Raw genomic sequence first — 27299 nt, 5'->3', positions numbered from 1 at the left:
AGAGAGGGAAATAACTCTGTGTGTGTCCAAGTGTGCAGCATTCACCCAGTACTAAACTAACCTCAAGTAGTTGGATGTTATTGTTGCATTACTGTTGATTTGGGGAGCAAATCTGTAAATGGCTCTTCTCTCTGTTTGTGGATTCTTAGTACATAATTAACAGAGCATCATGCACGCTAACCTAAATGCTGATCAATCCTCCTAGCTAGTGGTTCTTAAACTAGTGAACTTCTATATAATTAAAGATGTGAAAGTACAACTTCAACTTCTTGCCCTTTTCATCTGCTGTCCCTTCAGGCTGTGCAATGACAAACCTATGTACAATTCCATTTCAAGCTGGAAGGAGGAGTAGGTTTGGACTTGAAATATACTGACGTTCATGACTTCTGTGTGACCTTCAGATTTCCAGAGTTTAGTATCTTGATTCAAGAAGTGCTACTAAAACTCATTTCTGTTCTGTTTAAAATCGGAGAACAGTAAAAGCCTATAGCTAAGCATTCAGGTCAGCCCAAACCAGTATTTTCTGCAAGTGGAACATCTGTTCTCTCCTTCTGTCTGGATCGTGATCAATTCTATCACACACTGCAATACATTATCTTAATACTGTGGTTTACATCTGTAATATTACATCTTTTCATCTTTAACTCTAGTAGTGCATCATGTTGGTAAGACTGGCTCTTGACTTACCTTAAACCTCTGATTGTGAAAATCCCTTGATTTTTCAAATAGATGATATAATTCATAACTGCTGTTTCTCAAGCCAGATACAATTAACAGCCAACTGGATATATACAGTGACCTGGCTCTCCACAGCTAGTTTTACAGCTGTCTGATGGCTATAGCTGGTACTTTCCATAGTAGATGATGATTTGTTTGAAGGCTCAAACTGTGAGATGCTGTAATTAAGACAAGTGGAGGATTTGTGGATGGATATCTAAAAAGATTTGGACGATGTATCACAGAAGCTCCTGAAGCGGTGACTTGGGAGAAGAATAAAAATATTACCTACGATATTATTATCTGTCACAAAGTCTCATCAAAATTAAACTGAAGTGTGTCCGACTATTGCTATCTGAAACAGAGGCTTCTTGTACAGAAATTCATGCTTAAACCTCATTCAGAAGGGAAACACTAAGACCATTCAGAGAGAAAAGGCAAATTACAATTTCTCTACAAGAAGCTGAGAACATGAGGACTCTTGCAACAACTCATAACAAATAGGCTACTTCATTTATTGTTTATTTCCCCATATGAATGAATCAACCATCTTGGAAACTCCATCACACACAGGGCAGAAAAAGTTATTTTCAAAAGGGACATACATCCCTAAAATAAGTTTAAGATGTACAGATTTATAATGGGAACCAAGAGGGAGGGGAGAGGACAAAACCAAAAACAATGACATTGCAGTCAGACTTTGACTTTCAGTTACAGAAGAGATCTCTATCTCCATGTAAGTAGGGTTTTCAACTATTAAATAAATGGCATCTTAAAAATAGAACATTTGAGAATTTCAACACATGTATTATTTCTTCTAAATAAATATTGCATGGAAATGATTCTGTTTTGCCACCATAGCTGCCTCCTCTCCTCCTGGGACTCAACCACCACCTCTGTTTTTCCTTGGATTCATGGTTTTGTTTCCTAACGGCAAATGCTATTTCCTCCACTGTTATGTTTTGGTTTGGTTTTTTTTATTTATTATTTTTTTGTTTGGTTTTTGGTTTTTGTTTTTGTTTTTGTTTTTTTTTAAAGGCCTGAACAGGCCCAAGTCAAAATGATGAGCATCTTTCCTAACCCTTTGCAGGCCTCTGACCTAGCTCAAGGTTGAAATACGATGGCTTTTCAAAAATTTCCTATTATTTAAACAGTCTTCTCCATGACCTGAAACAAAACACAGCTTCTTGCTATGTAGCTTAGTCCTGAGGCTTCCACTGATCGCTTTTGAAATGAGAGCCCCCAAATAGCCCCCCACATGCCCGTAACACAAACTGCCTGTGATCTCATTTCCTCCGAAGCCTGGGGGAGCAGGAGCAGTTCTCGCACAACTGTCTTTGCATGGTAGCAGAGCACGTGCTGCCTTTTCCCAACTGTAAAGAAGCAAATGCCAGTAGTTCATCTGCCTTCGCTGGGTGTCTTCTTACCAACTTTGCTCACCCGGCACCCTTGCACGAGCTTTCCTAGGAGCAGGACAACAGATTATCACTCTCTGGGCAGTAGAGTGCCCAAAGAGCAGGCGAGGACAGGACCTGGTGCACCCATGGGCTGCACCAAGCTGGATGCAGGAGCGGGGCAGCCGCACACCCTGCCTCGCAGGTTGTGGCAGGCAGTTGCCCCGGGGCTGGCAAGCCATGAGCAAGCGGCTCTCCGACAGGAACCTGGCCTGGCAGCAGGGAGGGAGATGGGTGTATGCGAAATGAAGTACCAGGGGTACCCGTGTCCCTGCTTCACCTTATGCTTCCCCCTCAGACTTTGCTATCATTCTTACAGACTCCCACAGCGGTTTTCAGGTTCAATAAAGCTTACTGCCTGCCTTCCTCCTCCTCAGCTGGTGATCCTAAAAACAGCTTTGTTTCAAGACAAAGTCAGAAGAAGGCATCGTCCCACTAGTATGGAATCAAGCTCCAAAGTGCACGTCAAGCCTTCGGGCCGGCTGGCCATCGCTGCGCTTCCTGAGAACAAAACAGTTAACACTGAGCCTCTCTCTGTCCCTGGCTTATTCAGAGCAGTTGCTCCTCCAGGGAGGAGGAGTACAAGTGAAGTTTGATAAGGAAAATGGGGAGGGGGGGGACATGGACCTTCCTTCCATTGGTTAGGACAACTTATCCCTGAAATGCACTAAGGCTTTTGATAAAGTGAACGTAAAAGGACAGCCTCTTGAAGCTGCAGGAAGACCCGGCCATGATCCCGGCAGTCCTGCGCTGCCAGGGGAGACAAGAGGAGAGCTCCCTTGTGCTCAGGACAAGGGCAGGACCACAGCACACTCCTGCCAGCTCCTCCCAGAGGCAAGAGGACTCCAGGCTTCCTTGTGGCAGGGCTCATTTCTACAGAAACTACTTCTGGAAATGCAGACCTTTTGTTGATATTTATTTACTGTCCATTTTCGGAAGCCTCAAAACCACAAGAAGGTACTTTACAAAGGGGGTACTGCTACATGCATGCAGACCTGTTCCTCCATCCTGAAATTATGTGGAAAAGGGAGCTAATTCTTTCCTGTAAGCACAAGTATTTTGGGATACCATCCTTCTCTTTGCCACTCCCACGGGTTTGTCAGAGATAGGGCGAGGGATGCGAGAGGGGACCAGAGGGCTAAGGCACACTATTAGATATGAGGACGGCAGGACGCTGCTGTCATGCAACAGGAAATCTTTGGGTAGAGAAGGGTGTCATCTTACTGCATACACTAATGCCATGGATGCTGCCTTCACTGTTACTGTCACCTGCAAAATTGCAATTTCAAAACTGCAGCTCCTGACAAGGAAAAAATGCTTGCAAACAGTTAATTATCCCTTTTGTGTTCTCTTGACAGATTTCTAAGTTGCTGGGCCCATCCTGTAGTTTGGCTGAGAAAAAGCACAAGTCACCTCCCCCATGAAGGATGCCCTACTTTGGTACCAAATCCTGCTCTTAGATATTCACTGAGACCAGCAACGGTTGCAGGCAAATACCCAAATGCAAAATTTGTCTTATGTTCCACATTCAGCCACTTAGTCCCTCCTTAAACAGAAGTGATTCCTCCCCATGTAAGCTCTCAGACTCAGAACCATGCCCAAGCAATCCGAGTGACCCAGTACAGCTGTCCACCCCCACCCATCGGAATGACAAAAAGCAACCAGTCAAGGAGTCCTCAGTGTGAGTGACATCCCTCCACCACAGAAGAAAGGCAGAGCTGTTTCCAACCACGCCTGGTCATTTTGCCACCCCAACTGTTTCTGGCTTACAAGGCTTAAACCGAGCAAGACCCTAAGTAATACAGTTCGAGTGCTAAGGGCTTCCGTGTGCGTGAGTGCATGGCAAGGAGGAGGACCAAAGCAGCGACGACTTAAAAAGTGAACTTGCAGCACTGAAGGCAGTGGCTTCCCCCGCTTCTCAGGACAGCAGCTGGCTGAGAAATGCAAGAGGGTGGGGTTGGAAAGCAGGCAAGGCAGACCACTTTGCTGTTTTTATTGTAACATAACGCTTTTCGGTGCTGATGAGGTTGTTGCTACTTGCCATCTGAGGAACAAAGACACCAAAGATTGCATCCATGCTTGGAAAAACATTTCTCTGACATGTCTTCTGGGCACACAACTGTTGCAGACTGTGGGATGTTGCATAATAACCTCTGGAGGCAGATTTCCTTCTTGTCGGCACTTCTTCATGTGTGATTATTGTCCTGCTGGTTATTCGTAATAGAAATGTTTATAGACCATCAATACATTAGGCCATTCAGGCAATTCATTGCACTTCATTGTTTGAAAGGAAGGTGCCATCAACGCCGAGGCTTTCCTCCATCTCTTCTTTTTCAAGGCAGCAAAGCGCTACCCTAAAAATGCAGTTCAAAGTTTTTCCAGTGTAACCAGATCCCTTCCACCTTGATTTATTTTCCCTTGCAGGTGCTTTGTATCCAATGATTCAACAAGTTAGACTGTTTCTGAGGCTTCAAAAGTGCAAAAAAGTTCAAGGTATTTGACCACCTTGAGCACCAGTTAAGGCGTATTTGTTTCCAGTCTCAGCCACTGTAAACCCTGTCTAGCGTAGTGTACCAGTTCGGTCATGCTACTGTTCAGTGCCAGAGTGCACGTCGCTGTGCTGAGTTCAGCAAAAAACTCTGGAAAAAGGGGAGGGAGAAAGAAAACATTTGGTTGGTTTCACAAAACAGGCACATCCGACAGGCTAGGGGGCAGTGAGGAGCGACAACAGCAGCACACTGACAGTTGGCAAGTCCCATTAAACATTGTTCATGCAGAGAGGTCAGCAATAGTAGAAGGCTGGGAAATGTAATAAGTGCACGAGGCACAGCACGCAAGAGGAAAATCACACTCACACACGCCTACACACACTGAACCGCCTCCCCAGGTGCTGGCTTTAAAAGGACATCGAGACTCCATGGTAGGTGGGCAAAAGTTTGGGTGTTCATACCCCAGTTACTGCTGTGTGCTTCCCCCAGATTTTAAACAGGCCAAATTTGAGTGTCTTTCTGAGTGATGCCGGGAAGCACACACAGCCGTCATCAGACTGGTCCCTTTCCTTCATCCATCCTCAAACCTTGGAGACATCATGATTTCTCAACTGAACAGGTTTAAAAATTTATAGAGCTTGCCAGGCTATACAGCTCAGATTTGGGTTGCCTTTAGCTGGGCATGTCAGGCAGATTTCACAGAGTCCTCCTACCCTGCCACCAGCTTGAGGCACCACGCTCCTCCTCCCACATGGGCAGGAGAAGGCTCTTGCAGCATATCTGAATCTGCTGGGAGATGCCGGCAGGCTGCATGCCCTGCTCTGTGCTGGCAATCATCTGTGCGGGTGACAGTGAGTTACAGGAAATTATCACACCTATTCCTTTCCAGTCACCTTTCCAAGATATTCCTGCATGACCTGCCTTCTAGGGACATGGGCTCGTCCCAGTCCCTCGGTCCCTCCAGCCTTGATCGTGTTGCCAGGTACCTTTTCAGAAACCGCCCGTTCTCAGCTCTCCTTATTTACACACAAAGATTGAACCTGGAGGCTGAAGATTTCTGCTTGGCTGTGCAAGGAACTCTTCAGCAGCAGAGAGCACAACACTTTCATTCTAATACTTTCCAATTCAGAAGCAGAGAACACATTTCCCCTGATTTCCCTCCTTTTGTGTACAAAATGGGTATCCATTCCCTCCACAGGAAACAGAAGAGCTGTAAGCAGGGACAAGGAGTCTGAACACCCTGCCTGGGCAACCAGAAGATAATCTGATCTGGGACCACAGTACTTTGTGAAAGGAGAGTGACTTCACATGCACACGTGCAACCTCAGCTTGTCCTTGCTGTGGGAAATCAGAGGCTGAAGACAACCTGTTACGGCCTCATGATCCACGGTGCTACTCTGCATTACAGTGAGGAGCTGGGTCCTGTGCTGGAAGCAACTGGTTGCGGACCCGCCAGAAAGCACTTCAGCTCTGCACAAGTGACTTGGACATAGTTAGAACTAACTGCTTTCCACTAACTTATGACTTCCCTGTTTAAGAGAACTCGATAACTGAAGGCCACTGCTCTTTCCTCTTCTTATGCCCTATGAATTGCACAAAAGAATCAAGGATATGGCCTTTTTTTTAGTTTTAGGTACTCACTCTCCGCACCTCTTAGCATCTGTACATTACACTGAATATCAACAAGTTCCAGTTCTGAAATTCCTCCACCATCCTGAACAGTGACAACAACTGCTAAGCCTACATGAGTATTTACTCTTCTGCACAGATCTACTCCCTAAGGAGTATTTACTACCCCGGTCATCATTCCCCTACATCAAAACAGCAACACATAGCAGGTTCTGAATTTAGTCTTGATTGATGCAAGATTGTGCTCAGGCTGCCCTCCCACAGGTTTTCCTCCAGGACTCATTCCTCTGGCTTACCAGCAGCATCCACTGCTCCTTCTATGTGACAGTCTTTTCTCAGCCTTTAGAGGCTAGAATCCAAAATACTACACATGAATTGCTGCTGTGAGCACAGATTTGCTCAGAGGACAGCCAACAACTGGCGTTACTTTATTCAAAGGTGACTTGCAAAGCCTTTTGAATTTCAGCAACTGCCTCATTAGTGTGACTATTTTTACAGCCTTCCAACAATTCAGCCAGGCACATCGTGTTTATTTTCTGTCGCAAGTTTGCCAACAGATCATGGCAAAACTTCCCTTTGCCCACAGTAGCTCACAAAACTTTGTGTTTTAAGGAAAATGACACTGCAAATGCCACATGGGATGGCAGGTTACAGACTGAACTGCATCTGCTCTAGGGCTTTTGCTTATCCACCACTGCTTGTACCACAGGACAACACAACATTTTTAACTACAAAACTGTAAAATAAAAAAAAGTAGGAGCAATTTTAGAAATGCTGCTTGGCAAATACTGGTCACATGCCCAGCAAGGACTCCAACTGAAGTGCTGCTCAGCTTCTCTGTTACGGAGAGAAGCCAGCTTCACCGTTTTCAAGACAAAAATACCTGGAAGTTTGACAAACAAACTGAAACACAAGGGTACAGGCCAAAAAGATGTTTTTAAAGAAAACAGACCAATTCAGAAAAGCTAAGGCCCCAAAGGGAAAAACAAAAAGAAAAAAAAAACCCCTTATGCTTCTTGTGTTACCATGGAGCGAGCTGGCTGGTTTCCTGCACTTGATACCCTCATGCCTTAGCTCTTAGACATTTGAGGATGCCAAGACAACCTTTTAATTGGAACACTCATCATTATATCACCACCAAGTATCTCTGCCAATAACCTGCCAATAAGCCATAGCTGTCTATTTCGACATTTTTACTGCTTTGTTCTTTAGGTATGGTGTTTGCTACACTGAGTGTTAGGATTTAAGCAAGTACATACACATAAACACAACACATAAGACAGAAAAGCCAGAGGGCAAAAACTTACCCTTATTCTTCCTGACCAGTGCATCAGCCCGTTCCCAAATATCATACGCATAGAGGATATAGGAAGTAATGTTGACGTAGGAAGAGGTGATGCTTGGGATATTATAAGGGACAGTGACTGAAGAGCCAATGCTGTTGCCGCTGCAGTTGCTAGCATTCGATCCTGGCTGAGAACTCACAGAACCAGCAGGAGAGGCCATTGGAGAAAGAGAAGGCATGCCTGTGCTTCTGCGGGAGAAAGAAACACCACCACAAACATTTCATTTCAGAGTCGAAAGTCTTGCCACAAGACTGGCTTATGCCAGGAGCTATCCAGTATCATCTAGGCCTGCAGCATAGAGTGTTAAAAACTGAGATGCATTCAGCTACATAACAGGTAATTGTCCTCTGAGTGCAAGGCCAAGGTTTTTGAATTGATTTGCGACTCTAAGGACTCCTCTTGACAAAAGAAAATGTGGGACCAGACATCAGAAAGGGCCACCCATCCACCTTCCAAAATCTACACCTCCTTGTGCAAGCCTTCACCAGATTCTCTAAGTGTTTTTTGCTAAAGACTTCCATTTCAGGCGTGCTGAAGCTCCCCACCTACAGAGGCTGGAGCTTTCTGACAGCTAGTCAAAGCAGCCAGGTCAGCCTACACACACTTATTTATAGACCTAGGGAAGCTAAATGCAGTCAGCTGCCCGCCTTCCAGACACAGGCTGGCTTCATCACATCGCTTCACCCCCACCACTTCAACCAACCTCATTTCAGTCACTGGTATGAGCGAGCTTCCACCACTGCTCTTGGGAGACCATTTAATTCCCAATAACCTACGCTGTCCAAGGTGGCAGAAAAATAACTGGAATTTCAGCATCACTACTGAAGACCAAACAACCTTCTCTCAACTGCAAAGTTTAAAAGGGACAGACGTGGAGCTGGATAGCTATCTGCCAAATGCAATTACCACAGGATAGAGAAAAAGTCTTACTCATTGTCATTAAAACACAGCACCAGTCTGCCAGGCATTGGGCCAAACACTGTTATGGGACATCTTGCCTTTTACTTTTGCTGCCACATACGCAGCAACACTGCTGCAGATACATAGAAAGGACAAAATGCTCAATAACTCACAAATTAGAAAATTAGTTTCTTTTTCTTAATTGGTGACTGAGGTAAAGAGAAAAATATTAAAGTATCACCTCAAAGTTATGCTACCACAGGCTGAAGGCATAATCCTACTGGACAGTGGCCAGGGAGATGGGGATGGTACCCTCTTAAGTCTGAAACGATCTCTAGATGAGAGCGACAGAACAGAACAAAGATGACAACAACAGGGACTCTGAAATAGCATAGTGATGCTACCTTCCTTGCTCCTCTGGCCTGTTTCTCTGGTGGAGAACTGCTCTGCCTGATACACAGTAACTCTGGACCTCATAACAAAAAAAACCCCAACCTTTCCAATGAGAAAAGACAGGAAAGAGAGAGCAGAAACCTACTCATGCCCCCTAACAATATGATTTCAGGTGGTACGAAAGAGCGAGTGGGAGGCACTCAAACGCAGCCTGCAACTCAAATACTCTGGATACTATTTTCACTCACACCCTTATAGACACATCACAACATACATCTTTTTAAATCTTACCTTGCAACACATGGAGAAGGTGCTTGTGTTACTCTGGAAGAACTCTGCAGTAAGGAACAGAACTCTTGTTAGGTATGGGCTATTCAGCCAACATCAGTAACTACTGCAGCCAGCCAGCTGGCAGCTTAGTAATACGCATGCCCTACCTTGAAGTGGTCATTCAGGATCCTGGAATACTTTATTGCAGTCTCTTTTTTGTAACGAAACATTGCCATGTGCAGAATGGACTGGCAGCGCATGCTGTGAACAGAAACACAACCAAGAGTAAGAGTTCACGCTCACCGCTGCCTGCTCAGCAGTCATCAGCCTTGTGGGATGGAGGCAGGCACACATCAGCTGTATTGCAAAGTCAAGAAAGCTCAGAATTTCTCCTCCTGCTCATCTTAAAGAAAGACTCTGTAAAAAAATCACAAGGGGGAAAAAAAAACCCAACAAAAAAACCAACCAAACAAGGAAGGGCCATGTCTGGTCTTTTACATAAAACAGGTGCCCAACCTCTTATAGGTGCCACAGGCTGAGTAAGCCTCTGTCCAGAAGTGCCTCAGCTACGTTCAACTACAGCTTCAGTTACACAGCTCAAGCACGGACAGCCAAATCGCATTCTTTCACCTTAGGTGAGAGCCCTTATGTGCTCTCAAGTTACCAGCAGATCAAATTTTAGAGCCTGTGCCTTCCACATGTAGTCCCTTGTGATATCCCAGCTCACTTTAGAGATGTTCCTGTTCATTCTGGTTTTTATATTGTGGGGGTTTTTTCCTTGCAGAACTCTGATTCCCATTTAACTCATTCTTTTGCCCCTGAAAGTAACGGGTCTTTCACTCTATCAAGTCTAAAAACAGAATATGAAGGTGCAGAACAACGGTTACGCACCATAACACAGCAAAGATTTTTTCTTGTGAAGATGCTGAGGAGTCCGTAAAGGATTTCAATGTCATGGCGAATCTAAGGAAACAAACAGAATCTTGTCAGTCATCAGGGCTCTGAAGTCCTACTGTTTATGAAAAACCAGTGCATGCCGTTATCTCAAGCACTGGTCCAAAAGTCAAGAAACCTGCCCCGAGTTCTTAGTCCTGGCACCAAGTGCTTTGTATGATCTTGAGCAGAGGACTGTCTCCAAATGCCTTGTTTTCCACGCAGCAGGAACAGATGTGGCCCCTTATGCGACTCGCTCTCCTCTTACACTGATTAATGGGCAACATCCCTACAAGTAGATGCCCCCCGTGGGCCACCTACAGGCCTGAGGCCCAGAAGAGGTGCCCCCACCACTGACTACAACACTAATTCAAGTGTTTCTGGACAAGACAGACATCTCAGTGGAAATGTTTCTTTTGGCAAAGAACAAATAAGCAAACCTCCTTTTTGAAAACAAAGCAACAGTAGCATCTTGGAAATGCAGTCCCTCAAGACCAAAAAGCAAACAATGTCATTTAAAAAGTTTGAAGTCTACCACAAAAAAACCTCTGACAGCTCTTTCAGCTCTAAGGTCAGAAGTCAAATCAGCTCTCGAAAACTCACATAACCTGTAATTTCCATATGAATAAACCGATACCTGTCTCTCTTCTATCCAGTACATGGTTCCTTGGATTGCACTGCCTGCATATGTCATAATGTCTACGATCTACATGCATCTACTATGGCTGTGAAACTAAACAGGGAACGTTGCTAAAAGAAACCCCAATAAAGTGCACTGGTACAAAGACACATGGGAGAAACCAGTAAAATCTGCCTTCAATCAAGCTGCAAGAGCTTTGGGGCACAAACCGCTCTTCCACGTGCTAGATTGTTGCTTTGATTTTTTTTAACTGACATACTATTGAGCTCACATGCAAAAGCAACTTCAGTTCTGGATAAAGTAAAAACTCCTTCCTGTCCTCGATTATCTGAACCAGTGTCCTCTGGTGTACCTCAACTGCAAAGCTCAAATGCTGAGGAGGACATGGTGCCTACTTCTTCTGATAAGCAATGCTGAAACACATTTCAAAGGATTTGTCTCTGGTGCCTCTGGATGGTCTGTCTGATGCTTGTACAGCAACCCAAACTCTGCTCCATGGTGGGAATCCAGAGCTGCCACAGTTGCAAACAAGCAATGCAACTAACCCTTCCCCTCCAAACATGCTGCCTAACCATCATGCTTTGAAAACCACTTACTTGAGGAGATCTATGGTGCCCCTGAATATGCTGTAAGCTGATTTTGGTGCTGGTGCATCCGATTCCAAGGCGATCCCATACTCAATGAAGGAAAGGGCAGCATCTAGGTACTGAAAGGCCTTTCCAGTCTTGTCGGTCTATTGGGAAGAAAATTCTAATTTTTAGACTAAGACAAAAACTGCTTCTCTCAAGTGTACCTGAATTCCCTTTTTTTCCCCTAGTTAGGCAGGATTTGAAGAAAGAAAAAGATGCAAGTCAGGCCTCCAGGTGATAATTAAAGGATTCTCAGCAGAACCCCTAATGTGGTCCCAGTCATCAGCTTTGTGGGCTCTGGCTATTCGTATCTCTTCCTCTTGCTCAACATTTTCCTTAAGTAATTTATTACCTTCACATTTTTGGATATTATTGTCTCATCTTGGGGGCCTGCTTTGGGAGAGGCAGATGGGGCCTTCCCACTGCAGTATTCCCTCACTTCATTTTCACAGGTAAATGGCAAGTAGCAAATGTACATTATCTGACTGAGCCATAATTAGCAAAAAAATAGGTTCATTCATGCATGCTGTTAAACTGCACATAGTGGAGAAAGCTAGTTACATCTGCAAAGGGCACTTCCAAGTCTTGTCCACCAACACAGGATCCTGACGTTTCAGAGTAAACTGTCTTAAAACTATCTTCCAAGGACTTTGTGATAGCTCTGCAAAGCAAACAGGCCTGCTAACCTCAGACAACATCAGTTCTGAATCCTATTCTCTAGGCACATTCTCTAGATGTGTTTACAACAAAGGGAAATGCCTGAACATTTGGCAAATAAAGACAGCCTCCCCACATATGACTTGAACATGCTCCATGTAGGGAGTATGGAAGTAACGTTAGCCAGCGAATCTTATTCACGTGCATGCAAGTATCAGGTCTGAATGCAAGAGCTGGTTAACATTTCTAGCACAGGGCCATGACTTACCATTGCATCAGCTTTGTGCTTCAGCCTCTTGGCCACTTCTATGTAGTATTCTATCGGATGCTGCCTGAATTGGGGACAGAAAGAGGAAAAACAGAAAACAGAGAAAAAGAGTAGGATAAATTTTACCTTCTTATCTACAGGATGCTATGAGTCCGAACATCCTGTTTTGGTAAGCTTGTTACAGCCTTATCAAACACACGTTACAGTTATGATAGTCACTAAATGAATGTTGTCTGCATGTTCAGAAATACATAGCAGTTGAATGGACAGATAAAATGAATTGATTTCTTAAAAAATGTATGTTAGAATAACACTGAAAACTTACATTTCTAAGTAGAAAAAACACTGGAGGTTAGGCTACTATGAGGCCAAGTTTACTTCTTTGCTCCCATGGAAAGATAGTAGTTACGTGATGCCCTATCATTCCTCAAGTACAATACCAGCAATACATTTCTGATTGAAGCATACAGTAAACTCTGCAGTATGACACACTCAGACCAAAAGAGCTTGCATTCAAGTTATCTGCTTACAAGAGATATGGTGTGCAACGCTTCTACAGAGCTGGGTCTCAGTCAACACATAAATGATGATAAATTTGGACTGCACACATTTCTGCGCATTGGGATAATCTATTCACCATGGAAATGGCATACAGCCACCTGTGCGCTAACAAAAGGAGCAAGTAGAGTCATACCCTCTCAGAAAAAGTCAGTTGCCTGCCCAGCACCCTGTCACAGAGGAGTTTGCCACTTGTCAAGAATCAGACAAATCAAAACCCATTACTTGTAGGCAGGCACAAGACACCTCCTCTCAGAGTTCAAAAGTACTTAATTTCTAGAGTAGCTTCCCTCAAACCAAGAACTGTTGTAATGAGACCTTTGCTTTGTGGTGGGTGGGCTAAGTCCCAGACACAAGAAGGCAGTACAGGGCAGGTCTCAGACATCTCTCTCTCTCTTTCCTCCCCAAAGAAGTGATCAAGAAGCAGAAGCCTGGGTGGCTGCAGGGCCAGCCTTGTCTGGTGTATTCAGAAAGTACAGGTGATGGGTGTAAAACAAAAACTTACTTTTCAAACGTGAGTTGAGGTCCCCTTGGCTTGGAGGCACCATTTGGCAAAGAAGGCACTGGGAAAGGATTTGTGACATCCCCTGGAGATCCCTGAAAAAAACACAGAGTGGAGATAAAGCTGGTTAGAGAGATGTCTAAATCAATTCCAAAGCTTGGCTTTCCTAAATTTCAAGAGAAAATGTTTATTCGTCCCAGGCATAATCTATTCTCCAGGCTCTCCAGCTCTTCTTACTTTCTTCCCCAGTACCCCTTTCAATAATGGAAATGGAAACTTGGCATCCTACCTGACTGCTAGCAAGGCTTAATACCATTCAAACTTCTCCCAAGCATGGAGAAATTAAGTAGCAGGTTTCCTTGCACAATGGCTAAAATAGCAGTAAGGCTGCAAGCAGCACGTTTTTCATGGCCACTAGCCAAGGCAGAAGGGGTAATATCCATTCACACTTATTTCCAGCTTAACCACATGGAAATTGCTGATTCTCCACTACTAACTACATTATCAGGAAAAAGCAAGCAGTTAGAAGCCAGCTAATACAGCATGCACAGTCTAGCTTAACACACACAGCAACATCCTAGATCACACACACAGAGCCATGAGTAAGCAGCAATATAATTGAATTTTATAACCTCAAAATGCAAAGATCCAGCTGCAAGGATCATCAACAATTTTGTAAGCAAGCTATAAAACCTTATACCTAGGTCACGGTCAAAACCACAGGTTGCTTGTTTCGTATTTTTAAGCAATCCACTCTTTCTTTCTGTAAACACACTTATTTTTACACCAATATTGTACTTGCAGTTGCCTACAGTCAGAAGCAGTTACTACCATAAACACGATTCTCTTGCCTTTGTTTCTCACATGGTCACCCCTTCTCACTATGTTTCACTGGTAAGATTAAAACAGATGATGGAAAGTCAGCAGAGAAGTTACAACACAGGCTTTTGAGCTAGCAACATAAGGTCACAGATAGCCATTAAAGGGGTAAAAATGCTTCAAAGAGCTTTCTCTGGTGGCTTGTTTATCTTCCTTCCTTTTTAATATCCTCAGAGCATGTTTCTCAAGAGAATCACACAGCACCCATGGGTTGCAGGAAACATCCTGCCAGTTATAATGGATACCTACTTTGATGCCCTTTGAGAGCTCAGCGGGATTTCTCTCCACTTTCTTGTGCTTGGAGAACAAAGGATCCTTGTGGTTGCTCTCGTCCCTGGCAGTGTTATCCACGACAGGCAGCTCGCTGCTCTCACTTTTGGGTCTCTTTTGGGCCATCTTGGTTGACTTTGGTGGAGGATGTACAGGAGACATAGGTGGCAGTGGTGGGGGTAGCAGGAGATCTTTCTTCTGGGTTTCAAGTGAAGTTTTTGATGCTCTGGAGATGGGAAGCAAATTCAGCAATTGGGATGAATATGGTGTACATATAAGGTAGGGATTTTTTTAAAAACATAGTTATATCATGTGCCAGTTCTCTTTAAATTTCTCTGGAAGTGTGAAATGAGTTGTTAACATAAAGAATCCAACAAAAGCAAAACAAAACTTCAGGGACTTCACTGGCATTAGGTAACACATCTTAAGCCGCCAACAACACACAAACAAGTTGGTTTTCAAGTAGGAATAACCTTCAGGACTTATCATTGGAGTAAATGCTTGCAACCAGAATACGAGGATGTTGCAAAAAAAAGGCATCCCTCCAACACAGCCCCTTTTCACTGAAAGAGTAAGAGAGGCAATCACAGCAACTAAAATCCCTGGCACAAATCACCCAACAAGGCAAATGAACTGCAGCACTACCTCTCTTTCCCAATTATGGTAGAAGATATCTTCTATGGTCAGAGATACTCACCTAGACATTTGATCCTGTATGTGCTTTGACAGAATTCAACTGAGTCATCCCTTGCCAGGACTCACCAGCTCAACTAGACAACACTATAAAGTTGAGAGGATTCCAGTGATAGAGACTTAAAATGCTGTGCTTTTAAATGGCAGAGACTATCACATTTAATAGGATGGTGGCACATCAGATTTCTGATCATTTGAAGTTAGGATTACCAGGGAACTCTGGCAGCTGTAAGCAGCACCAAATAGCTCTAAACCTTGTTTCACTACTGCTCATTTACATCATTTTTATTCAGCTTCTCAAAGTTTCCAGGAAAACACAGAGCAGTGAATCCCAACTCATGGACTGCCTTATCAGAAGAGGAGGAAATGAAGTTAAACCCAGTGAGAAGACTGAAGTGTAACATTGCACATCTTGCTTCGTTCTGCTGTGCGTGCGACAGTCCTCTCCCCTCTTCCACAACCCACTTTTCCCGTGGCACAGTCCCTACTCACTGCACACATGCTCCCCAGCTTCACTACAGCTGACGCTCCAGAGAGGACTGTTTGACGCAGAGCTCAGCGGCATCCCCTGACCTGATCCAGAGCCCTCTCTCCCCAAAAACGCATCCTGTTCTTCCCACTCTGAAAGCCAGAACATGGCTAAAAGGGGTGCTCGTTTTCACTGAGAAAAAGGGAGGAATGAACCACAGAAGTAATGCCCTTCCATTATTACCACAGCTGAAATATCCCTTCACCCAACTAAATGTTAGCCCTAACGCCTAAGTGCTTTCAGAGTACTTCAATGTTTTCTCTGCAGAAAAGCAGTTTACTCATGTTGTCAGGACACAAACCTCAATGCTACATACCAATGCAAGTCAATACCTCAAATTCAAGCCACAATCAAGCAGGAATTGAATGCAATAGCCCAGAACTGACACAGGAGCCTCCCCTCTCAGGAACACCGCCCATTTGAAGACATGCTCTTGGAAGCGTTTGCTCTAGCAAAGACCTAGCCAAAATGCTGGCAGTACAGTGGTATGCAAATTATGGGGTAAGTTTCAGCAGATCTACCAGAAACACTGCAAATGCTATAGTGGAATACATGAGAAATTCCTGGCCATAAAGGCCATCTGAAATTCTAGAAAGACCGCAATTCAAAAGGCACACTGGTTGCGTCCCCATTAGGTCACATACAAAAAAGACAAAAACGAGATGATGATTTTAGTGGAGAACGCAAATGCTCCCTACCCACCTATACATACAAATCTGTTTTCTGGACTGGGCTTTGCACATTTCACCTCTATGCAAATCTGGGCTAGTCAAAGTAAAAAGCCTACTGGCACTGCGGCATCTTGGTTTGGTTAGAGAAAGGGGGAGCTGCATGTCCACGTGCTTCTGGAGCATCCCAGCTCAGCAGCCTCCCATGGCAGCAAGGTGAGAAAACAGAGCTCTGCAATATCCATCACATTCACCTCTGCATTCTCAGCTGGGAGAAGACAAGTTCCACCTAGCACAGACACTGCGTGCACCAGCCGCTAAGTGCTGTTCAAAGTCTGTAACCGATGACAGCAAAAGCAGCTGAGGGAGTAGAGAGTATCAGCATTAACATCTGACTTTTTTCTTTCATCAGGACCTGTCCGATTAAGAAAACAGCAATGATCACCGAGTCAAAATTTATGGACATACAGTTGCATTTAGTACAATATCCTTTCCCAAGAGGCTGCCAGAACTTGCTCTGCTGTGGACGTGATTGCTCAATCATGGGAATGAGACTCACGACTTCGGGGCCACCCTTTCAGCTATTTCACCTGTTTGCAGCAGGAGCCTGAGCAAGCAACTCAAATTTGTCTGCATCTCAATTTCCCCATGTGCAAAACACGTTCACATCATCTTCTCACCTTACAAAGACTCAGAGCTTTAAATGCATGTGAAGTACTATGAATCTGCTAAAAAGCTTTCTGCTGCTTCCCATGCAGTGAGACCACGAACTTCCCCAAAACAAGTATGACAGTAGAACCCAGAATGAGGAAAACATGCGCAAAGAAAAAGAAGTTCGTAAGAATCGTTGAATGGTTTGGGTTAGAAGGGACCTTTAAAGATCATCTAGTCCAACTCCCTTTTTAAAAGCATTTTAAGGCTAGTTCCATTTCTCATGAAAGCAGAAATAATTGATACTTGAACTCTCAAGTCTTACTCACCTAGAGTCATAGAAGAGTTTTGGTTGGAAGGGACCTTTAAAGATCATCTAGTACAACCCCCCTGCAATGAGCAGAGACATTGTCAACCAGATGGCAAGTTCTCTTGCCATCCCCTGAAACACCTAAGCCATCGTGCAGAACAAGCATATGCTACTCCCCACAGAACAGCTGCCACCTCCCAGATCACCTGGGCAATTGTCTGCTGAGAGATTACCACCACTGTAGTTTAGAGAAGGGGAAATGGCTCCTACATCCCAGCGTGCAATCTACCACACTGTTTGCAACTCAAACAACGTCTAATTTTTTTGCACAAATTTGTTTCCTGCATCTGGTCTGAAAGAGAGCAGTGCAAATGGTTGCCTACCAGCTTAGAAGGAAAAGTAGTACGGGCACAACTGGCAATTAAATTTCTTGCAGCATAAACAGATTCTTTGAGCTACATGTAGTATATGGATCAGAGCATGCAGCAACATAAGCTGCAGGATGGACAAGTTTGTGTTTAAAATGGTGAAGTCTTCATTCCCATCTCAACTGTTCGAAATCAGGACAAATGCCACAACATTCAACGCTTTTGCAGCAGTGTAAACCAGGTATAGGAGGATGATCAGCCACGGAAACGTCAGCTTATGCTTGAATGATTAGAACCATAATCCTCAGCGTTAAGGGAGAGGAAGATAAGTGACACCCAAGTATCACTTCACATCTGCAACAAATAAAAAGGCGAATAAATGACACTCCCATAGCCACATGGTTGGTTCCAGGATGTAAAGACAGATTGCAGCAGATTAAGTTTCAGAAGGCACACGATGTTATAAGCAAACTCAGAAGTATAAGGACAGGAGATACAGTTCCTCGCCTTAACCTTTTTAAAAAAAGACTTAGTTTTATGCATGTCTGCCATCCCACCACTGTACACTCACTTCAATTTATTGGAGTCTTTGTTAGCTGCAGGCTGCAATGATTTTCTTTTTTTTTCTGATTTCATTTTCTTCCTATCAATCTCCTTCTCCACTTCCCTCTAACAGGAAGAAAAAAAAAAAAAATCACTCACGTTTCGAAAGTTGGTGCAAAGTACAGACCAATACAGCTAAGTTTGATTCTGGTTAAAAAAAGAAAAGGATAAGATATTAGAACTGACAAAGCATAAACCCAAAACACAGCGGATATAGATTTCAGGCTCGCTGACAAGTATCCTAAAATGACATTTTACCTACATTTGCTTGGATAGATTAATTATTTTGTAGTGATGGGGATGGAACTGCTAAACCTCTTGTTGCTAATAGTAATCAAAATTAAGGCATCTCCACTGCTGAAAATAAGCATTCCATCTGTTCTAGATGGGCTTTTTTTTCCTACTCAGTACGAATTATGCAGAAATGTATTCAGATTCCTCCTGGCAAAGTCATGAACTGCAAGCAATTGTGTTTTGTGGTATGCCTTATCAAAGGGAAGGAAAAAAATGCATTCACAGGAGAGTTAGATCCCTCCGATTCCTCAGATGTGCAGGGGTTTTTGGTTTTATGAAGAAGAGTCTGATACAGCTGAAATTTTAAACAGGCAGTTAAAATCACTGCCATTGTCCTCCAGAAGAACAGGAACCATTAAGGCGGAGAGGTAATAAATAATACTTTTTAACTGCACTCCATAGGTCTTACAATACAAAGCGTGCAAATCATCAGCTCACCTGAATGAAAAACTTTAGAATAATTTGCTACAAGCCAAGAAAATGTAAAAGAAACTGCACTTATCAGTCAGTGTTACCCACAGTGTGCCTGGTGGCAGCCAAAAGCATTCCAGGACTTTCTGTCTCTCTCCCAAGAGTACATGCAGGTTTATGTCACTGTGATGGAGCTCAGTAGATTGTGCTCGGCAGAGTCGACCTCTGGCAGTGTGCTCAGGGCAAGGCTCCAGCACCTAGATCAAGTTCTTAAACTGTTTCTCAAGTTGAGCTCCACACTGCCGCAAACGATGTCTGACAGCTGTACCTGACCTAGCTGGCTGTTACGAAGCCTGAGCCTCCAAGGACACTGATGCATGCTGACATAATGCAGACAGCAAGGCTCTGAGGAGGGGTTTCCTGCAATCAGACACTCAGGCTGCAAGGGAAGACATGTCTAATATCAAATAGCTCCTCTTTTGGGTCTTTGAGATAACAGGAGAAGCAACAGATTTGCTGCCTGTTTACCCTCTTCCACTGCTCCGCAAGAGGGGGACTGCTGTGGTCTCTCCGGTTTCTTCACCCTTTCCCTGCTCTCCTGAATTCTCCCCCACAACTATGGGAAGTTCAGAAAATGACAGGAATAAATGCAACCCACACGGGAGCCAAGGTTGTTCACCCACATGTGCTAAGCCACCTGCTCTGTGAGGAGGACCAAGAAGGTATACAGGCACTGAAATATCCACAGTGAATACCCATTCACCACAAGGCCTGCAACCAACCCTGTGCAGCTGAACCAGCTGGCTAGAAGTATATTCACAGCCCCCTTTGGGACTTAGCTTTCCAAAAAACACTTGTGAGCAACTACCATCTCAGTTAAATAAAGGGCTGTCTTGTAATTCAAAGCAAAGCAACTATTCTAGCTGAAGGACTCTGGACACATGCATCTTTTAAGCACCAGCATCACTGCTAGCACCTCAGCAGCTCCAGGGGAAACCAAAGAAGTTTTCTACATATTTAGCCAACCGCTGAGATCCAAAGCAGGGTTTAGCGACACTTGTTACTCTCGGTGAACCTGGTTCAGTTAAAAGTCTGCATTTATGGAAAAGCAAAAACATGGGGCTGCTGCCATCATCCCTAGTAATAACACAATTCACACCTGCAGAATTTGTTCCTCTTTGTGTAAGCAAGCAATCACAACTGTTTCATGGAAATGAATGACTCCACACAGGAAAAGACTACGCTACGCAGCCTAAGGCTGCATGGCTAAAGGCAGCAGAAGGTCCACGCATAGACAAAACCAAAAACCACAGCCCAGGGCAGCCTGTGTCAGTTCTCCCCACAAAGTGCAGGCAAGGTGCTCTCCCACAACAGACATTAAATGGATAGTGTAGATGACTGCACAGTCTGGGAGGTGCTTCAGATACCATGCTGCATTTAAAGGGGTTGCAGGGGGAGGGGGCACCACAGCCCTACAAAGCTCTGCTTGGTTGAAAGCCAGGGAAACCCACAAATGCTACCAGGGGGCTGGCCAACCACATGCTGACACAGCCTGCTGCTGAAAGCTCCTCCAATATAGGAGGGCTGGGGTTTTGTTGTCTGAGAAAACTAGTATTTCAAGAAAATACAGCAAAAAGTGTTTTCAAATACCAAAGCGTTTGTTAGCTCACGAGGCTTTTCATTTGCTCAGCAGGGCATTTGTGACCAACAAGAAACCTCTATGAACGGCTTTGATACACATTCCCTTTAGAAGTTTGATAACACCTTTAAAGGAGGAGCGCAAGGGATCTACTCCCAACTTAGGAGCAGAAATGAACTCTCCGCATGGGTTTTTCAAACACCACCTTGGTCCTTGTACAAACCCACCTCCACCTCTTACCTTCCTCTTCTGAAGGGACTTGTCAAGAGTATCCGTGATTTTTCTCTCCAAGTCCTGCTTCCTTGCACCAGGGGGTTCCTTGGCTTCTGCTCTCTTCTGGTGACTGCCTTTCCCAGGGGGCTGGGGGACTCTTGACAGCAGAGGGAGATCTATTTTCACCATGAGGGACTGAGGGGCAGGGGAGTCCCTCACTGGCGAGAGCAACTTCTTCCCCCTGATAGGCAAGGGAAGTTTCTCCTTGTGAAAATCCTCTCTGGCCACGATGGCAGGCCTGTGGCCGCTAGTCCTGGTGGGGCTTGTGCCCTGGCCTTGAGGAAGGGGACTGAGAGCGAGATGCTCCTGGACACTGCCAAGCAAAACATCTCTCATGACCTTGGGGTCCAAGAAGGGTTTGGCATTGGCCTGGTGGGAGCTCTTGTGCTTTCTGTTCTCAGGGGGCTCTTGCAGTGCCGGGGTCAGGTCTTTTCTGTCACTGGATTTTGGCTTCCCTTTCGTTTTGACTTTTGGCTTGTCTCTGGAAGACTGGTCTCTGACCTCAAAAGGACCAGGGTCACTCTCCACCTTCAGGCCTCCTTTGGGCCCCTCGTGGACAAGGCCCTTGCTGGGCCCTTTGATGCCCACAGTCTGCCTGGGTGAGGGCCCCTCGGCCCGCACAGGAGACTTCTGGCAGTTGCGTTTGGTCAGAAGATGAGCGTCCTGAGGAGCCCTGGCCGCTCGGCCAGAGCTCTTGTGATGAGGCTCCCTCGGCTCGGCACGCTGGTGGGAGGAATTGCTGCTGACAGCCTGCCCCTGCTCCTTGCCCTCTTCACATCCATCCCCATGGGCAATTTCGCTGAGACTCTCTGTTGGCACTGCTGGTGGGTTCACCTTGGTTAGCCAGTTGTCAAGCTGCCACTTATTAGAAGTCGGTGGGTCAGGCTGCACACAAAAAGAGAAAGGAAGGATGCAAGACTTTATGATGCCTTTATGGGCTATTTTCATCCTAGCATGGCTTACCAGAGCCCAGTAAAATTTCCCCTTGATGTTAAAAGAGCTTGAAAGTGAAAGACCATGTGTCAGTGGTGATGCTTTAGCGTGTGCACATTGACAATTCAGAAACACAGACCTCATCTTCGCACAGGATCAGTCAAACGTATTGCACAGCACTCCTGGATCTCTGCTAGCCTTACCTGTTGCTCAGCAAGAGACCAGTCTACATGAAAGCTTCATCTTGGTTTGCCACTAACCAACACCGTTGTGCAATCAGACAACATATAAAAAAAGCAGCAGGTGTAGAAATGGATTAGGTGCTGTCCTCGCAACACTTTTGGAAAGTTAGTTGCACACAGCACTACTTTCAAAACAGATGAGCAGCTGTGCCAGCTAACACATCTCATTGAAGTCTGACAGGTAGGCTGTCAGGCTCCTGTGGTTTAGCCAAAAGCAAACCATTTACCAAAATAAATTGTATGGCTAGCATGTCAAGTCCGGCCTCTTCTGAGTCCTCTGCCTACACAACCCAACACTCGCTTCCCTCTGGGTCAAGCAAGGCGTGAGCAACGACTGAAGTCTGAAGGCCCCTGGCATCACGGTCAAATAACATAACGTGGTTGCTACAAGCTCTGCCTAATCTAACAGCGGTCTGACAAATTACGAGAAAAGCAAACCCAACTAATGCTAAAAGAGACAACAGAAGCTGCAAATCTGAGGCATTATTCTCTGGGGCCCATTCTGAAAACACCATGTATGTGGCAACACCACTCAAATGGGTAACTCATTATCTGGGCACCATCAGAGCACAGCTAAACTCCCGCACTCACTGATTCTCCCCAGTTACCACTCTCACTTCTGAGAAGAGCCACAACCCTTCCCCGAAAAGAGAAAGCCCAGTACGTGAAATGTTTTCCGAGACTAATGAATCCCTTCTGCCATGATTTTCTTCTCTATCCAGACTCAACTCACTGTAGAACATGCAGATAAATAAGACATGTCTTCAACTGTGTTTAAGTCAGTCCATCTAGAATCCTGGTTTAAAAAACAGTGCTTGGTTTTACCATGGGTTTGGAAGTAAAATTAAACCACGAATTCCATTAGGCTTTTCAGATAACACAAATCTGCTTTATTTTCATCAGAATTTTAACTTACTAGCCACTGAAGAACATTTGGTTTTTGGTCAAACACTGTAAAAACATGGCTAAAAGACTTAGTAAACTTTGGTTTATAATGTACGTAGCTATCAGACAGTGGCATACTCTGATCCTTTTCTAGCACTTCTACCATCGGTTATCTTGTTTGTGATCTATACCATCATACAGGTTTTCATTAGGTTTCCAAAACCAAAGGATAGTAAGAGATTTTTTTAAAAAAAAAATAATAAAAAAAAAAAATAATAAAGGAACTACTGCCTATAGGTCTTAAAGTCTGTTCTTTTGCATGTGAAGAACTGACTATAAACAAATGGGCCATGTGCACTAACTTACTCCTTGAGCACCATGGATGAATAGTTTGCTGAATAAAAAAGGATAAAATGGTCAATGGCAAATAGTTAGGACTTCACTAGAGCGAGAAGGATCTTACAATCTAGTATTTTCAGGACAAACCAGGCAGGATTTGGTAAAAGAGGAGAAGTATAACATCTGTCCTTCCAAAGACACCCACATTGCAGAGGGCAAAGTCTGTAACTGAACTGCTAGAGGGTGAAGTGTAGTAGATGTGAGATGAAAAGATACACCTTCTCAAAGCTTGTTTTCTGCACATAAAATTCTCCCTGTTCATGTGCTTCTAAGGTAAAAGAAAGGAAAACTAGGGCTGGAGGAGGGGGCGGGGAATAAATTACACGGTTTCTGTGTTTTGTGAGAGTACCTCAAAACTGGCAGCAGATTGGTTTACATCAGCTGTGGTCCACAGGATATAACTATGTACTTCCCACTGGCCCAAGAATGTTTTGCAAGCTGGAGGAACTGTTTGAAACCATGGGACATGAGCACTTCTGCAGCAGATTTTCAAAAAATGCATGGTCTCAATTATGAAACTTTAAGGCGCTAAGTTCTGGTTGTCTGCTTTTCCCAGTAAAAGCCTCAGAAATGCCAGTGCAGCACTATCTGAGCCAAATTCAACAGAAGCAAGTCTAAGCACATTCCAGCCCTTCCTGCAGGTCTCATCACTTCAGCTGTGATCTGGGAGAAGCTGAATCTGTCACTCACACACAGGAGCTGCAGGGAGGCAGTGGCTCCTCTTAATGTATCAGGAAACTGGTCTCACCCCGAAGCAACCCATAGCCTTGGCACCCAGGAAAGCTGCACGGGCAGACATGGGCCCCAAACACCCCAGACAAGCTGTGCTTCTCATCTGCACCTTGCTTGTGTCTCACCCGTGAAGGCACTAATTCCTCCAGGAGTGCTAGACAATGATGCCAAAGGAGAAGGGGGGAACACTTCGAGGTTAGGCACGTAGACGTCTAATTATGCTGTTACTAAGGGTTATTTAATTGACAAACTCTAGAAGGGAAACAAAGGGCAAGATAAGCCTGATGGTGCAGCAAAGGTGTCAAGGGGACACCTGAACAACGACAGTATTTCAGGTCTCCTGTCCTGAATGCATTCAGACAGCAGAGAGTCTGAGGCAAGAGGCTGCATTAAGCAGCCTCTACATTTTATTGGCATTCACCTCAGGTGCTGACGCTCTCGGAGGGTCGTTTGCTTCACTGTCACTCGAGTTGCTCTCCGTCTCTGAGTCTGAAGAGCTGTCTGAGTCACTGGTGCTCCCTGACTCCGAGCTGCTGGAATGTGCTGATGCCACACTCTTGGGCTGGGACTGTAGGGCACTGCAAGGCCACCATGAGATAAAATTAGAAAGCAGCATGGGTGAAGGTTACTTACTTATTATATTGACATGGCAGGATTCAAAAATAAAACTGAAACCCTGTGTTTTGGCACTGAGAGGGGAGGGGAGAAGGCCAAAGGAATACATTGCCATAGTCAAAAGATAAAGCACTGGAATAAAAAACCTCTGGAAATAATAAAACCTTCAACTCCAACCCAGTCGGACAAATACGTAAGCAGGACATCACTGCTCCAGTATGAAGCTGCATTTAGCCAACCGAAGTTTAAAAAATAACCCAAACTAACGAGTGTTTTTCTGAAAGCCCCAACCCTCAACGGAAAAATTTCCAATAAAGGCTAACAAGACAGAAACATACATTCCAGGATGGTTTCTCTTTTTTGTGTTCTCCCCCTTAAGTTTTTACTTCTTCATCTGTGTTACTTGGTCAAGGTGCTGTAACTGTTTCATTAACGGTCATGTCAATCAGTAGCATTTTTTGCAACACCCTCCCCTACTCAAAAGTGTTTTCCTCTAGCACTGACAATGGGAGTGGATGGAACTGAGGGAGAACTGTGACTTTTATGCACACCTTCTTTTTGTTTTGAAATGGGCTTACAAAATGTTGATTTTTTTTTTTTTTTTTGCTTTGAAAACTGTTTCCCACATTAGTATCAACACATTTGTATGATCTGGAGGCAAGCTCCTTGCTTATCCAGACTGATACTGTGAGAACACTCTATTTCAAGAGCTTGCAGAGACACAGATCACACCAAGAACTGACGTGCCCTTCTGCCAGTCTGACTTTGTAGACCATTAGCCTGTGCTTGAAGAATATAGATATCAAGCCAAAAACATATGTCAGTGCTCTCCTATAGGAAAAATTCTGGGCTTCTCCACCTTTCTTCCTCTAATGCTGGCGTGTGGCTGTTCAGTCTACCTTGAATACTGCTTCTGACTAACAACACATGGCAGGAACTGCTTACAGCCAGCTGCCTTATCAGTAGGAGCTGAAATAGCCTCCATGAGCCTACCTAACCCTTTTCTGTTCTTCATCCACTTGGCTTTTTTGGGCTTCCTTCTAAACTAAAACTGGACTCACACCTCACTTGTCACTACTACAACTGAAAATCCCATTAGATCCAGTGTGATCTACATATACACTGGTGGAGAGGAAGAGGAGAAAAGAAGGGAACAGTTGGGGAAATCAGTTCTGGTTCACAGACAAAATCCAGCATGTCTGGATTATTACTTTCTAATCGGAGCTTTCCGTAAAACTCCACACAACTAAAGGCGATTTTCAACAGCAGCTTCAGGCAGCTAGAAACCAACACCTGTATCTACAAGAGAAACCAGGAACCCTTACCCATCTTCTACCCCATTAGTTTTGTTTTTCCTCCTTATTTGGTCTAGCTAGTAGTTTGGGAACAAACCTGTACCTTGGAGGAGCAAGTGAAGAAGGTGGCTTTTCAACAACCTGTTTTGTTCACAAAAACAAAGAGGAGAGGGGGAGGAAAGGTTAGCTTAAGGAACTCGGAACAACACAACAAGTTGTGATGATTTAAAGGGAAGTCTGTGTGCCTAGTGTATAAAACATCTAAAACTGACTTGGTCGTCACCACTCTCTTCACTATCACTGAGCTGCAGGTCGGCCTGGAGCATTCTGAAAGACAACCAGAAGACAAATCTCAGCCAAGGCAGACACATTTTCAAGCAGCAGACACTGAAAAAGACTTAGTTTGCACTTGCCAAAACAAACAAACCTCCCACATCCTTTCTGAACATTTAGCATGCCCAATCTGCTAAACCTTGTCATTACCTGAATGAATGATAAAATGATAACACACAATCTAGGGATTTAACTGTGCTTTCCAACTGATCTCAGGACACTTTGCAATGGAGGTCAGTATCCTTGGCTGCCATCTACAGACAACAAAGACAAAGTTCCGTGAGCGGAATTCTAAACGAAGGTTACCTAGCACACTAACACAGCCAACAAAGGTTACCTAGCACACTAACACAGCAGGGCAGGGTGGAAGAAGTCTGATCCTTGTACAGCAAGAGACTAGCATGCTACTAGACTGCACTGGCTCCCCAAGGGGCAGAAAGCATCAACTTTGCACCAGAAGCTGTGCATGTTCACTCTCTCTGCGAATATTTCTTCTGCCACAGGGGTTCTTTTTTTGCTGCTGAGGTCTCCTACACAAGACATAAGCAAATGCCAAGGTCAAGCCTATCTCCTATTTCTTCTCTACACAATGAAATTCATGCTCCTGCACATCTCAGCAGTAACCGTAACATTGAGCAGTTCAGATACTTAAAGCAGTTTACAAGTGGGGAGGCATGAACTCTGTTTTACTGTTGCTAGAGTAGAAAGCAGGCTGCCTGCAAATGTTTCCAAAAGCATAATTTAGTCCTCTGCCTGCAGATGGCAACTACTGCTGGCAATTTCAATGTATTACCGAGGTCCTCAAAAGGCTGGAAGGGAAGGATTTATGGGGAGGGACCCGAAGTTCTCCCAAATTGCTATCCCCCTCTTTGGCAATGAGGCAGGCACCCCA

The 27299-nt window shown here is 44.5% G+C and overlaps 1 protein-coding gene across 1 annotated transcript; it reads right to left on the bottom strand.

The window, feature by feature from the left end:
• Nucleotides 1–4014: 4014 nt before the first annotated feature.
• On the bottom strand, nt 4015–26530 carry LOC142036606 (AF4/FMR2 family member 1-like). Its single transcript, XM_075039954.1, has 15 exons — nt 26502–26530; nt 26347–26401; nt 26178–26215; nt 24586–24742; nt 20941–21858; nt 18325–18422; nt 14514–14760; nt 13389–13480; nt 12326–12389; nt 11368–11504; nt 10090–10161; nt 9366–9459; nt 9220–9263; nt 7597–7823; nt 4015–4810 (listed from the first exon to the last, which is right to left on the bottom strand). Exons 1-15 carry the CDS (start codon nt 26528–26530, stop codon nt 4689–4691), a joined length of 2394 nt encoding a protein of 797 aa, XP_074896055.1. The 3' UTR covers nt 4015–4688.
• Nucleotides 26531–27299: the final 769 nt, after the last annotated feature.

The sequence above is a fragment of the Buteo buteo genome, chromosome 1, assembly GCF_964188355.1.
Source record: "Buteo buteo chromosome 1, bButBut1.hap1.1, whole genome shotgun sequence".
Taxonomy (NCBI): domain Eukaryota; kingdom Metazoa; phylum Chordata; class Aves; order Accipitriformes; family Accipitridae; genus Buteo; species Buteo buteo.
The sequence above is the reverse complement of the archived record's forward strand: the minus strand, read 5'-3'. Positions and strand labels throughout refer to the sequence as shown.